Here is a 14,735-nt window from a genome sequence, read left to right as displayed (position 1 = left end):
AGAGTCCCATCTGAGGAATGGAAAACAGAACAAGGAACAAAACACTGTTGCCAGGGGGATCCGTGCAATTGTAATAGGCATCCTCAGTGTCCCCGCAGCCTTCTTTTTGGGCCCACCATTCAGATTACTCCATCCATACAGTACCTACTGCAGGGAACCTCCAAAGGCTTCTTAAACACTATTGATCTCTCTGTTCTCAGCAGTCCTTCTGCCAGCGAGCCGTAGCACAGGATTACGGCTAATCAGCTCATGCAAATCCTGTCCACCAGTTGTTAGTTGTTTGTCCTGGAAAGAACTTGTTTCTGAAAGAAAACATCCCCCTAATTTGGTGCAAATTAACATATTCCAAAATAATGCCGCAGTGTTTGTCTATGTGATCCATTGGAGCGTAGCTCATTCCTTTAAATTTCTCAGGGCTGTTTAAATTGAACTACAGGGTGGTCTATATAGTCGGCCAGTTCATCATTCTGTTTATCAGTTCATTCTGCTACTTTAAAAAAAAATCACAGGATTTGCAGCCTGCGGATTATCTTTTCCCTGAATTAGAAATACCGATAAAGCTATTATATTATTTGATCAAATCCTGCATACTTCAGTCTGCGCTGTTGTGTGTCTAATACGGGGGAGGGATGGTACACAGCTCAGAAGCACTCTATCAGATTATATCTCTTTCCGTCATTTACTTTGGGAGCTCTTGCTTAAATTGTGAAAGACAATAATAAATAGGCATTTCAGAAGCATAACAGCTGCAAGATTAGCTGTTCTAGTGCAAGCGCTCCCCCTGCTGGTAAAATAGTATTATTGCTTCCATGTGTTCCTCCCATGCTACAAGTAGCTGCCTCCATTGCTTTCTTTTTAATGTCTTAAAAAAAAAGAATAATAATCTTGCCAGTGAATTACTTTCTGTGACCCTTGAACTTCAACATGTTTTAAATATGTCCTTGCTTCGAGATTTTCTTAAAACAAAATGGTGATTAAGAAAATATATGCAAGTAATTATATTAAGAAAAGGCCACCTTTCGATATTCAGGTGTCACTGCAGAGCCGAAATCAGAGTGACGCCAAGCTAAGGTTGTTTGAACACAAACTTACATACTTATTTATGTGCAACATACCACGTCAATATGCCCATGCCAAGTTACCGCTCACTAATACAGGAAGTAATACAGGAGTTAATCTGATGAATGTGTGCATGTCTAGACTCCAATGGCTTGGATGTACACCAGCTTCAAAAATGGATCAATGGATCAACTGTGAAATGTAAGATCATATGGTATGCAGAGGTCCCGTGCGCCATCTAGTGTCCAGAAGTTCACCTGCGCGGCATACTGGACCATGCTTCACCACACATTGCCAGTAAGGTCTTTCAACCGCAGGCTTCTGAGCCACTGCTCAGTGACACAATGACGTGTCTCATTCAGTCCAGATTAGGTGCTGCTGGGAACAGGGTACTGCATGAGGTCAGACTCTTCGCCAAATACTCACAGTGTCCTCTCATACATGGACAGAGGACAATGGACAAACTGGGCAATGAGTCGTCAATCAAGAAATTAATCAGTAATCATGCAAATTACACTGCTTTTCACTAAATGGATTTCAATATGACTGAAATGGGAAACTGATTATGATATGATTATTATGATTACCCATAAGAAGTAATTCCCAATTAGCCAGGCTTTTATAGTACATCTGTGACGGATGACAGTTGGTGCCGGAAGAGGAGAGTCTGTCTGTCTGAATTCTGACAGGTTAACTTTCTTAAAAATAATCATTCTGTCAGCTGGCAGTTCTCTGCAGAATTTTCTGATGCAGCATTTAGTTTGAGGCCAGGTCTGAGGTCTGTATGTGTAATAGCACATAGCTGCCACAGAAGTCGTGAAGAAGAGGTTAAATTCACCACACACACTTAACACACAAGTGGAAACCCTGTGCACTGATTTCCCAAATGAAGACTCTCCAAAATGGTTCTGCAGGCAAGCTGTAAAGGAGCAATGCACTGAGAGCTGACCGGCAAGAAAATGTCGAAGGCATGAACGGTTTATTCTACTGAACTTCAGAATGTGGTCATTACAGACTTATACAGTTGACTTCTTCAGTAGTTTTGGTACATTTCATCTTGGTATCATTCATTGCATGGTTTCCCCAAAGTCAACTCTGAAATTCATCTGGAAATGATATTCAGAAGAACATGCAACAGGATACAATGATATGTACAGAAAACTTGAAAGTTCAAGTAATGTTTTATTATTATTATTATTATTATTATTATTATTATTATTATAGTTGTTGTTGTGACATTTGTGTATCAGACTCCCTTATCAAAAGTGAGACTTACAAAGCATGAGATAATTATGATGACATTTAGATATAGTTCAATATTTTTAAAAGAATGGCCTTTTTTTGCATTGGCCTACAACAGCATCAGATCTAAGGAGTCTATAATATAATCTGGATGTTATGCATTTGTTTAGCAGAGTTTTATATTACGTTATTGCATTTAATTGCTCTCCTTTATATCTTTTGTTTTAATGCTGCATATATGATGTTTTGCCATTTTAAGAGAGATAAGAGTGTGCTTTATTTGATCTCATTACCAGTTATTTTTATTATTTATATATTTTTATTGCATGACAAATATACACTCATGAAATACAAACATATATAAATAAATACAAAGCTGTAAAAATAATAATAATAATGTTTTCGATTTACAGATTTATCTCAGTAAGCAACAGATTTTATTAAATTTCAATGTATCATTGTATGCGAGCGATCAAATTATTACAATTAAAAAAGAACAATTAAAATATCGATACATCATAATAGATTTAAAGTGACTGGCACAACCCACGTTTTCTCCTTGGGAGCGGCTAGGCTAACTATGGACGGAAATCACGTTAAAAAGACCGCGACGCGTGTGCAGCCAATAGAAACCACTCCTTCGTCCGCTATTTTTTCCAAGCCGGGGATCGTGGGAAACTACGTGCCTCTCCCGTCTTTTCCTGAAAATAATGAACTACTGCTAGCAGCTTGCTAACAGGAATTTATATCAGTTACTGTTTGCAACAATGAGGGGTGTGAGATTGCCGAGGCATATGTTCCTATGGAACTTATCAGTTATTTATATGTTTGCCTTTGCATCCCTTTACGTTCAGATTCCAGGTAAGCGATTTTATGGCTAACGTGATAGTTAACTGGCTAGCTAGCAGCTCCTACATCCATGGACACAGAGTATTATGTACCCTCACTGGTGCTTCACTAGCTGACTAGCTAGCTACGCTGTATATTGTGGCTATTCTGTGTCATGCGGAATGTGATACAGTAAATTTTAGCTACTTCGGAATGTTGATTAGTTGTTGTTTTTAGTCATCAATCACTTCGAAATATTCAGCTTCTGTTTACGAACAATTTGGAAAGTTAGAAAGCTTTTAGACAGCATGCAACTTTTTTGGAGAAAGAAAATGTCTTGCAAGCTGTACCGCCTATCCAAACGAGTTACCGCTACGTAAATGTCCGTCGTTTTTCCACTTTAAGTATAAGTAGTGAGCTATCATAGCTAGGCTAGCTGTCATACATCCAGGCATAATATTAATGCTCCCCCACAGAGAAAACCAGAAAAACCGTTTAATTGCCTAGCTATCTACCCGGCCATGCTATCTACCTAGCATGACAACTGCCATCTAACAGAAATTTGCTGTATAAGTCTAAATATTTCAGTTATATGCAATAATTATTCCCATAGCTGCAGGGCAGAGCAAGTAGATCTGTCCAGGCAGACTAGTACAGGCTTGTCCATGAATCTGAAGTCCCTAAATCAAAACAAAAGTCCAAGTGGTTTCATAGAGGTTGCACTATTTTGGATCTTAAATAAAGACATAATATTCCAAGATATATATCACGTATGAGTTTTCTTTAATCAGTTAAGACAATTGCTGTAAACCATATGTACTGCTGTACCATTACTGGCTTTAATGGCAATTTGCAGGCAAGACTAGCTAGGAGGATGTCACATGTTTACAGGATTGCTTTCACAAGATTGCCTTCTGGGACAGATCAGGCTGTAGCGTCTGCAGCCAGTAACTGCTCGAAGTCTCAGCATATCAAAAAATATAGGTCTACTTCCCTATGGTTACACAGTGTGTTTCATTGTCATGGCCTTTCTTGTGACTCTATTCATACGAGCGGACCTAGAATGCTTCTAAATATGCCAGCGGCAAGAGTTGTAGGTATAATGTGGTCTTCAGCAGTCCGGAGTACAGAGAAGTCAGCTGACCTTTCCCCCTGTGTCTCTGCCCAGGTCTCTATGGAAACGAGGGCATCCTGCCGGCGCGCTGGCAGATGCGCTACACGGGGAAGGCCCTGCTGGAGCAGCTGCAGGACTCCCCCACCCTGCTGTGGCTGGGCCCCCACTTGGGTCTGGACACCCAGCAGGGCATGGAGCTCATCTGCCTGCTGGGGGCGCTGCTGGCCCTGGGGGCCATGGTCCTGGAGCCGCTGCGGGGCAGCCTGGTGTTCCTCTGCCTGTGGGTGCTATACCGATCCCTCGTTGAGGTCCGTGGTCCTCAATCCTCAAAAAGCTGACCCTCACTTCAGGAGCAGAGGTCTCCTTTCCTAGTACCATAGGCCTTTGACTAGATGGAGTGTCCCTGCACATTCAGCAGTCAGATAATGAAACTCAGTTTTTTAATATAATTAACAAGCATTTGAATATTGGCATCCATTTTAATTTATTAGTGATCTGTAGTAAAAATAGTTAAGGAAGGGAACAATAAGTTGATTATGGTCTATCGTACCTTAGTGATATTTGTCAGCCCAACCACAGAGTATGTGGAAGTGTGGTGAGCATAAGAAGTAATGGGCTCATCAGATCTGGGTACGAATGGCATAAGTGCTGAGAGGTGAGGAATACAGTATACAGTTTTTGTAATTAACTTACGTTCTAATTTGGTGTGTACTGTTTCATCAAGAGGCAACATAGAAGTGGGTTAACCATTTACGGCTTTAGTCACCATTCAGGGAGCTTAGCCTGTTAATTCCATTTCAGTTGCTGATGTATGTATATCAAGGGTCAGACAAAATAGTGAACACTATGGATTAACTATAAAAGTGAAAAAAACCCTTGTCCTTTTTTGCAGGTTGGGCAAGTATTTCTCTACTTCCAGTGGTAAGTGCTTTCTTCTCAGATAAACTGTAATAAGCAGAGAAGTACAGTGGTAGATGTATGTTACTGTGGTACAATCCATATAACTCATTGAAAAATCATGCAAATGATGGTTTATGGTGCTGATAGCAATGTGGCTGCTATAATGGCATTGTTTTTGCAGAGGGGAACACACACTTGATGTGCGGTTGATTAAATCTCAATCTGGTCTGGTCTGCGCCATTTATCTGTCTTCAGTACAGCTTGCTGTTCAGTGTATTTGCAAGTCAAATGGTCTAAATATGATCCACCACTCATTCTGCTCGTGGGGTTCCATGCTTTTGAGAAGCAGTTTGTGTAATCTGTACAATACTCAACGTCACAAATACAAGGCGCACAGAGCACAGCGACGTTGAGTGAATTTCTGTTTGCGTTTGGCGGTTCCGGCGACAGCGGTCCCACACTCCCACACGGCGTCAGTGATAGGCACGTCCCAAACCACTGCTGTACCTGTTCTCGGATGAAGTGCGCTTCTGGTGAAGTGATTCTGTGGGGAATGTTATTTTTATAGTCCTCATATCTGAGCCTGTGCCAGTTTCGTCTTATGTGAAGTGCAAATCCAGCAGTGCTTTATTTTGTATGAACTTTTTTGTTTGTTAGAGTAATTAATTATGGTTTTATTTCCATACAACTTTTTGACATTCATAAGTTTTTCAGTCTTTTTTGACAAAATGCGACTACTTTGTAATGAATATAATTATTATTCAGTTGTCTTAAATGGCAGTAAACCTCTGTTTTGGGTTTAATATATGTGCATAAATGAATAGGGCTTGTGATAATTATACTTTATTGGGCAATTATACTGAATTACTCTATTTTTCCAAAGATTGATCTTTGCCAAGTATATCTAATTACTACTGACTGCTTGTAGAATGGTGTAATTTATATGCAGCCGTTGGTGATTGTGTTCACACATGCTTCTGTCTTTGAATGGCAGCTGTGACTGGATATCATTACCTCCTTTGCGCAAGGTCTGCTGGTGTCTGAAGTTTGGGGGTTCTTGCATAGAGCTTAGTTGGAGGAGCTTCCTTTTAATATGTGAAACTCATTGAAGCACAAACTCTGGCGAATTGGGTAGCATTAGCACAGCACTCACACTCTCATGTTAAGGTTATTGAAGTTAGCATTATTCCTATAACTTCAGTACTTCCTGCGGTATTTAGGAAAATGTTCCTTAATGTGTTTCTGGGGAATAGTAATTGAAATTCTGTAGTTATGTAATAAGGGTTGTATGTTGATTGACGTCCTTGTATTTTCCTATTTTGTGTGTTCAGGGACAGCCTCCTTCTGGAGACGGGCTTTCTGGCCATCCTGATCGCCCCTCTGGACCTGTTCCGTGGGAAGTCCTCCATGAAGCTCCATGATGGCATCACCTTCTGGCTGCCCCGCTGGCTGCTCTTCCGCCTCATGTTCGCCTCGGGCGTGGTCAAGCTCACCAGCCGCTGCCCGACCTGGTGGGGCCTCACCGGTGAGCAGCGCAGCAAACACTGTTCTTAGCTAGTACAAGAACAGGTCAGCTGAATGTTTCTTGCACAGAGTGGATGGACATGAGGATTATTGTTAGGTTAGCAAGGTCGGTGGGGCAGCAGTGTAGCATAGTGGTAAGGAGCAGCGCTTGTAACTGAAAGGTTGCTGGATCGATTCCCTGCTGTGGCACTGCTGCTGTACCCTTGGGCAAGGTACCTAACCCGGAACTGCCTCAGTAAATATCCCGCTTTAAAAATGGATAACATGAAAAAACTGTAACCTATGTAAGTTGCTCTGGATAAGAGCATATGCTAAGTGACAATAATGTAATGTAATGTTAGCTGATCCTGTATCAACAGGTGGGAGTAGGGGACATACTGTGCACAAGAAGCCTTGGAGCTTTGAACCTTGAGGCATTCACTGTTTGTATTTTTGGCATATGTTGATCACGACCCATTTCTCCCCCAGTACTGCACCAAGCTCTTTGAAAGTATGCACTGACAAATAGACCGGTTCTTCCCCACAGCGCTGACGTACCACTACGAGACCCAGTGCATCCCCACCCCGCTGGCCTGGTACGCCCACCAGCTGCCTGTGTGGTTCCAGAAGCTCAGCGTGGTGGCCACCTTCGTCATCGAGATCGCCGTCCCCTTCCTCTTCTTCTCGCCTGTGAGGTGCCTGCGTCTGGGTGCCTTCTACATGCAAGTGAGCGACGAATTCTGCCTCTTTCTGTTCTCACCAGCGTACAGTTATTGGCTTACTTGAGCATCTAGTTTTGCGTATGCAAGAAGGTGGGATTGCAGGTGTAAATCTGACGGGGGACACTTGACCAAGGCACTTAACCTGACTTGTTTCAGGAAACACTTACATTACATTACCTTACAGACATTTAGCAGACGCTCTTATCTAGAGCGGCTTACATAGGTAGCTTTTTTTTTTTCATATTATCCATTTATACAGCTGGATATTTGCTGAGGCGATTCTGGGTTAAGTGCCTTGCCCAAGGGTACAGCAGCAGTGCTCCAGCGGGAAAGCAAACCAGGAACCTTTCGGTCACGAGTCCTGCCCCTTACCACTATGCCACACTGCCGCCCCGGCCTAGGTGTATAAATGGGTAATGTGTAATAATTGATGCTATGTATGCCGTCATAGTGTCTGCTCGTGATTTGTCCTGTTTCTCACTTCTCTTTGTAGGTTCTTCTCCAGGTGCTCATCATTCTGTCTGGGAACTACAACTTCTTTAACCTTCTCACCATCACCCTCTGCTTCTCGCTTCTGGACGACGACCACGTGAGCTCCTGGTTCATGCGTGGCAAGAAGGCGCAATCCAACAGTACGTCCATTTTGCCAGCTCTGTGGCACAGCGTAACGTGGGTTTGGTGCAGTTACGCAATGTGAATTTTTGGAAATGTGCTATTTGGTGCATGAGGCTGGAATGTGGGGCTCTGAGCTTTAATAAAGAGTGTGTTACACTGTTCTGTCCTGCTTCGCTGCTACCTTCTTCCTCCAGTGCTAGTTCACAGGCTCAGGCAAGCGGAAAATGCAACAGACTGTACGGCCCATTGTTTTGTCTCTGGGAGCCTCTTCATTTTGGCAAACCAGTGTGAAGAGCTAACCAAACAGCACATTGGGCTGGACAGATACCTTAGAACAGGCTTAAAAATTTTATCCCGTGATGAGGGCCTGCCTGGAGTCAGGGGTGAGGAAGAGGAGTGGAAGGTGGAGTTATGCCCTATGGCAGCAAGGTCAGAGGGTTCTTACCCTCAGGAGCCCATTTGCAGGGTGTCAGGTTGCAGGGGAACAGAACTTGATTGCTGTGGTGGTTGAGATATTGAGTTGAGGCAAAATGTCCACTATTTTGTTATACATAACTGTATTTTTTCATGACAATATTTTCTAGCTTGAACTGAAGTGCAAAGCACATTTCTGTTCTATGTTTGTCACCAGCCTGGCCTCAGGCCATTCTCTCATGGGCAGCGTTTCTGGTCGGGCTGGCTGTCTGGGGTCTTATCATCTACTGGACTAAGGTTTATTTTGGACTGGAAATCAACTGGGAGAAGAGCACTGTGTCCTCGCAGACTGGTATGTACGTATATATCTGTCTGTGAGTGGTTAGGTGGGAGACTTGCAGTGTTACGCATTGCGTCTGCAGAAGTGATTTTAATTCATTTAAACTGTCAATGCATGGACTGTTTTTTGTGCATGATAATGTCACCTTGTAAAATGGCAGCTAAAGAAGTTACATTCTGAATTTAGTTCGTTGACTAACTGTTTATCCTCAATGCTAAGGTGAAGGGTGAGGGGGTGAATCTTTATTTGTTGTGGATTTTAATATCCAGAATCTTACTCTAAATAAGATTGGTTACATCAGCTTTTAATTGCAAAATTTTATTTGCCTCATAGCTTTTACCTACTATCAGTTCAACCAATTTCTGAAGACAGTGACTGTTCCCAGTATTTGGATTGGAGTGCTCTCTCTGACCTGGGAAATCATCACAGCAATGTTCAGGTAAGTCTCTCCTGTGTGAATGAGTCCTTTCTGTTTAGAATGCATTGTTTTCATACTAGGATTAGGCTGTTTTATGTAATGATAGGAAGAGGTGCTGATTCTTGAAAACATTCCGGTTTTTAACAGGGTGATATCATTTGTGCCTGTCTATTTAGTGTGTATAATTCCACTAAATGCAGCTAAATCCAGACATAAAAGTGTTTAGGTTAAGCATTAAGTCAATGGTCATTACATGTCTGTGCAGTAAATGCTCTATGTTGTTGTATTCAACAAGTGATTTATAATCTTGTAGAACAGCAGTAGGCTGATGGTATTATGGAGCCAATTCCAGTATCTGCAGAAGATCAAACTCTCTGTGATTACCTGTGTCTATAATTGGCAGTAGGTGCATGGGTTTGCCCCTCTCAGTGGTGCTGATGGTAATTGTGTGTGATTTCCCATGTTGATAGTGCTGATGGTTGTTCTGTGTGTGATTGCCCCTCCCAGTGTCACTGACGAGAGATTTGTTTGCCTCTCAGGTGTGTCAATGTGAAAGGAGTGTTCCGGAAAATGTGGGCCACCGTGCAGTGGGCCATCTTCTCCGCCGCCGCGGTCAGCATGTTCGCCATCAGCGCGGTGAGTCGTGTCTGTCACCCAGATGTGTCCACCGCTTGGCTCAAAGCCAAAGCTCTGCCAGAGGGCGGCACTGTCACTCTTTTTGGGAAGCTGGTATTTGTATTTATTGACCTGTCGTATCTGTAATCCGTGTAAGATTTGTTTCTAATATCGTTGAGTCATTATATGGCTTTTTACTTATGTTGTGCTCTGCCTCACTTGTAAGTCGCTTTGCACAGAAGCATCTGCCAAATGAATAAATGTAAATGTAACAGGAGCATATCTCTTAAGCCATCTCATCTTCAGTGGTGAGGGCTTTCCCCTTTCTCTCTTGTCTGAAGCATTGATCCAGAGTGCACTTGGATGAGTTCTTAAAATCACCTGCTTCTCTAAAGTTGTCAGGCTCCTGTCTAGGGGCCTGATATTGACCAGATGAGTTTCTCACCCTCAGGAAGACGCATTTATTCATGAATCGTCAGACAGGATTGTTTTTGGGCAATAATGTCTCTGGTTCCCTACACAGGTTCCCTACAGTTTCATCGAGTACGAATCCAACAGTAATATCTGGCCGGGTGTGATAAAGATGTACAGTGCCGTGGAGCGGTACCAGCTGGTCAACTCCTACGGCCTGTTCAGGAGGATGACCGGGGTCGGAGGTCGCCCAGAGGTGGTGATCGAGGGCAGCATGGACAGGGTGACCTGGACGGTAAGAGACACAGACTCATACAATAGCACTGGCAGCCCCAAGACATGCCGCTTGCTGTCTGAATTTTCCGCTGAAATGAAATTGATTGAATCTTGCAACACCTAGCAATTCAATGCAAAGTCACTGTTGGGTGAGTCTGTGCATGTATATGACATTTGTATGCAGCATTTCAATATTGATGTCACACAACACAGGCTATCACTGGCAGCCTAAAGGAGTGCTTGTTCTTAAAATTCTTGGATTGAGGAATTGGGTGCTGGATTATATTTTAGATCATGGTAGTCAACAAAACAAATTTCATCTAGTAGTTCCTGAATTACATATTACATATATATTACATATGCTGTATTTGTCTCCCTGCCACAGAACAGCACCTGTCACATGCTTCAACTGAAGCCTTTTATCTTTCCCTATGCAGCAAAGGAACTCTTGTTTTACCATTGCTTGACTATCAGCTTCCATCTGGCCCTCCTCCCCCACGCGGGGTCACAGTGACGAGGGCTGACTTCTCTGATCCTCTCCCCTCCCAGGAGATCGAGTTCATGTACAAGCCGGGGAACGTGAGCGGGCCCCTGCCCTTTGTGGCCCCCCACCAGCCCCGGCTGGACTGGCAGATGTGGTTTGCCGCCCTGCGCCCCCAGGCCCAGAGCCCCTGGTTCACCAGCCTGGTGCACCGGCTACTACAGGGCAAGAGAGACGGTGAGGGAGTGGGGGGATTGGGGGGGGGGTCGCTGTGCTCTACTTCTTTAGTTGACAGTACTGCATATGTGTGTAAAAATGTTTTTTGTATTATTATCTGTGCATTTTTTTTATTCAATCGCTTTATTCAGGGGCACGTGTACTGTATAGAGAGGACAAGTGTGCAGAGCATAATATATTTAGCATCTATCTATCAACATTGATTGATCGATGTAGAGATTGGTGTGTGTCTGTGTGTGTGTGTGTTTGTATGTATCTAGATAGATTGATAAATAAATGGGTACATATAGATATAGTTATAGATATACAGTGCCCTCCATATTTATTCACATCCCTACTTTAATGGGAACAAAAACGTGCTATAAAATACAAAAATGTGCCTCCAAGTACTGAGGACACCTCTGGGTTCCTCCTTCCAGTGGTTGAGCTGATCCAGGTGGAGGAGTCCCAGTACCCCTTCAGCCAGCAGCCCCCAGCCTTCATCCGGGCCCGGCTCTACAAGTACTGGTTCACAGAGGCCCGCGCAGACAGGTGAGAGTGCAGTGCTGCTGGAGGGGTACCATTCCTGGCTTGCTTATGTAATGTGCTCCACTGGGACATTGCTGTCTTCACAAACCAGTCACAGTCTGTACACATCTCATTGCTTCTAGCTCTGCTCAGAGCACTGCAAAAATCTATTCCCCTGTGAAAATCTTTGCTCAGCCTCTTCTCACACATTCTCTTCAAGCTGTAATTCGCACTGCTTCTGTACACCGCCATCTGTGAAGTGCTCTGTGACAATTCCTCCATTAAAGGTGCCATATTAAACACACTTTTGTCGGTGGGTTTAGTGAGAGATTTCTCATTCACGAAGTCAGGTGTCGAGAGCCAGCTCACACGTAAATTAAAGATGTCCAGCATTGCGTGAATTGAGCAGTCGTTCTGAGCAGTGTGATGTCTGTGCTGGGACAGGCCGCTAACCCAGCAATGGTGGACGAGGCAGTACGTGGAGGACTTCTATCCCACAGTTCACCTGGGCGATCCTTCGCTGCACAGCCTGCTCAGCCAGTACGGATTCAAGGTAACTGTGCAGAACCTTCATCTCTCAGACCACTACCCTACTGACACAGCAGGTGTAGCATCAGTCCAAGCCTATGGTATTACGGTGTGGAAATCCTCACATTTACTTGTCCAAGTTACAGAGTCTAGTAATTGTGTAGGAATTACGTGGTGTGATGGATACTTCCCTGAATTTCTGTAGTACTTGCTGACCAGCTGTGTGAGGTTGCATACTGTGTTGGTAGCTGTGTTGTGTTCATACCTGTGCTCTGCTTTGTGAAGGATAAGGGCGGGGCCCGGCGTGTCTCAGAGGCCCTGGTCCCCTGGACCCTGCAGCTGGTCAGGGGGCAAGTCCGGGGCCTCTCGGGGCCCCTGGTGCTCTGGTCCCTCTTCTGCACAGGGGCAGCCATCTGTCTCCTGAGGGTGCTGTTCTCTAGGGCCTCCGAATCCTCTGGGGGCAGCAGCAGGCTCAAAAACCTCCATGCTGAGCAGAACAGCAAGGCAGCTCCACCCAACATGGAGAAGAAGAAGGAGGAGGAGGAGGAGGAGGAGTCTGAGGCTACCCATGGAGAGAAGGGGGACTTGGAGGCGGAGGAGGGAGAGGAGGATGGGAAGTCTGAGACCAACCATGGAGAAAAGGGGGACTCGAGAGAGGAGGAGGGCGAGAAGTCTGAGGCCACCATGGGGGCGGAGGATGACGAGGAAGAGGCCAAGCACAGAGAGAAGGGGGACTCAGAGGAGACACTGCAGGATTCAGACACGAGCCCCAGGAGAAGGAAGTGTTAAGTGCTCATCCTTCAGGTAATGGGAAAATAGGAGCAGTGCCCTCTAGTGGCCACGTCTCTGGACTAGTGTTTGCCGTGCCTGCCAAACAAGCCCCTCAGTGTGAACGACATGAGTCTTACCGCTTAAATCCTCAGTCTGCCTGTGCTCCCTCTGCATAAAGCCATACAATGGCCTGTGAAAACCAGAGACTGGCTTTGTGACCAACTGTAGTTTTGTGCAATTGGCTCAGTAAGAATCATACCTTACAGCAAAGTCTCACATTATCATGAAGAGTCTTAATATTTGGAAAATATTAAGAGTATTCTGGTTTTGAGGGATATGTTTTATGTATGTTTTAGTGATGTTTTCTGTAAAGACATAATTTCCTGTCACTTTGTCACTTCAGCCTAAAATTGACACTCAGACACTTCAATTGTCAATGTAGATCCAGTTGACATGATATTAAGAAAATCCAACACAGTATAAACACAGTGTAAAAACCAAATGTTTGGCTTTTACACTGTGTTTATATTTCAAATCCATTGACTTGCTGTGTGCTGTGTATGTCCAACAATGCAATTTTTCTTGGCTTAGTGAGAAGTGATTATGTAGGAAACTTCCATCATGTATGAATGTAAAGCAATAATGGTAAACTACTGATGATGCTTTCAGAAATCTGCTTTGGACCTAAGTGCTCTTTACAATGGTCAGACACTAATATGAAGCACTTATTTATATATGAAAATTCTGTTTATGTACGTACATTGTTTTTTATTAAAGATGGGTAAGTGGAGAGGGATTGTTATAAAAACACTGACTAGTGAGTGGCCATCTGATTTAGAGAATGAAAACTTACCAAAAAGGGGATTATTGCAAGTTACTCTAGTGTTTTGGTCTGTTACAAGTTTGCACACATACAGTAGTTACCTGTCTAAAGCCCTGCCTGTCATAGCATAAATGTAATCTTGGTGTTTCCATCACTGGCTAATACATTCCATTTTCCAGGTGACCTGTTTAATGCAGCTATTACCTGGCTTTTTAGAGTCTCCCTGTAATGTCCTTTGTAATTTGATTAAATGGGAATGCTGGTCAGAAGTTTGATAGGATTTGTCATGTGTATGGATATCTCATATTTTTGCCAGAATAACAATGTACCTTGCAGTTCCAGCACCGCCTTGCTGTGTTGTAAAGGTCACTGGATTGTTAGCTGTCTCTGTGCATGGCTGGTCAATTCAAGTCCATCACTCCACCTGTCTGACTGGAGTTCGATCTTGTCACTGTGGTATCTAATCACATAAATACTGAGAATATGGTGAAGTACACTCAGATTCCCAGATACCCTTCCTGTCCAGGGTGATTTGATGTTAACTGGCACTACTGAGCACTGTAGAACTGTGTAATCTGGGATTCTTGGTGGAAATACCAGGGTCAGCATTCATGTTTTGGATTGTATACTTGCAAGCCTACAGTGTATGTGTAGGCCAGGCTTACATCCAGAAGTGTCTGGGATACTCCAAAGCCAAATTTCATTTGCAATTCTGCAATTCCCTTTATGTAAAGGTGTATGTTAATTTGTTTACTTTTCCTGTTTTTTACATATATGAAAGATTAGACAAATATGTGACCAAAGTATTTTACTGATTTGTGTCATATTTCTAATAAAGATTTGAAATATTGGCACTGTCCAGTCCTGGTAACACCACATATTTCTGACTGTAGTCCAGGCTTCTCTGGTTCAGGTTTGTTCTTATTTTAAG

The 14,735-nt window shown here is 43.5% G+C and overlaps 1 protein-coding gene across 1 annotated transcript; it reads left to right on the top strand.

Moving 5' to 3' along the window:
• The first annotated feature begins 3,025 nt into the window (after positions 1-3,025).
• LOC118770663 (lipase maturation factor 2-like) lies at positions 3,026-12,999 on the top strand. Its single transcript, XM_036518424.1, has 14 exons — positions 3,026-3,162; positions 4,298-4,551; positions 5,136-5,164; positions 6,475-6,668; positions 7,194-7,372; positions 7,862-8,000; positions 8,615-8,749; positions 9,071-9,176; positions 9,695-9,791; positions 10,294-10,476; positions 11,007-11,175; positions 11,595-11,706; positions 12,127-12,235; positions 12,496-12,999. The coding sequence occupies exons 1-14, from the start codon at positions 3,069-3,071 to the stop codon at positions 12,997-12,999; spliced, it is 2,304 nt and encodes a 767-aa protein (XP_036374317.1). The 5' UTR covers positions 3,026-3,068.
• The last annotated feature ends 1,736 nt before the right edge of the window (positions 13,000-14,735 follow it).

This window comes from Megalops cyprinoides, chromosome 23 (assembly GCF_013368585.1).
Source record: "Megalops cyprinoides isolate fMegCyp1 chromosome 23, fMegCyp1.pri, whole genome shotgun sequence".
Taxonomy (NCBI): Eukaryota; Metazoa; Chordata; class Actinopteri; order Elopiformes; family Megalopidae; genus Megalops; species Megalops cyprinoides.
The sequence above is the reverse complement of the archived record's forward strand: the minus strand, read 5'-3'. Positions and strand labels throughout refer to the sequence as shown.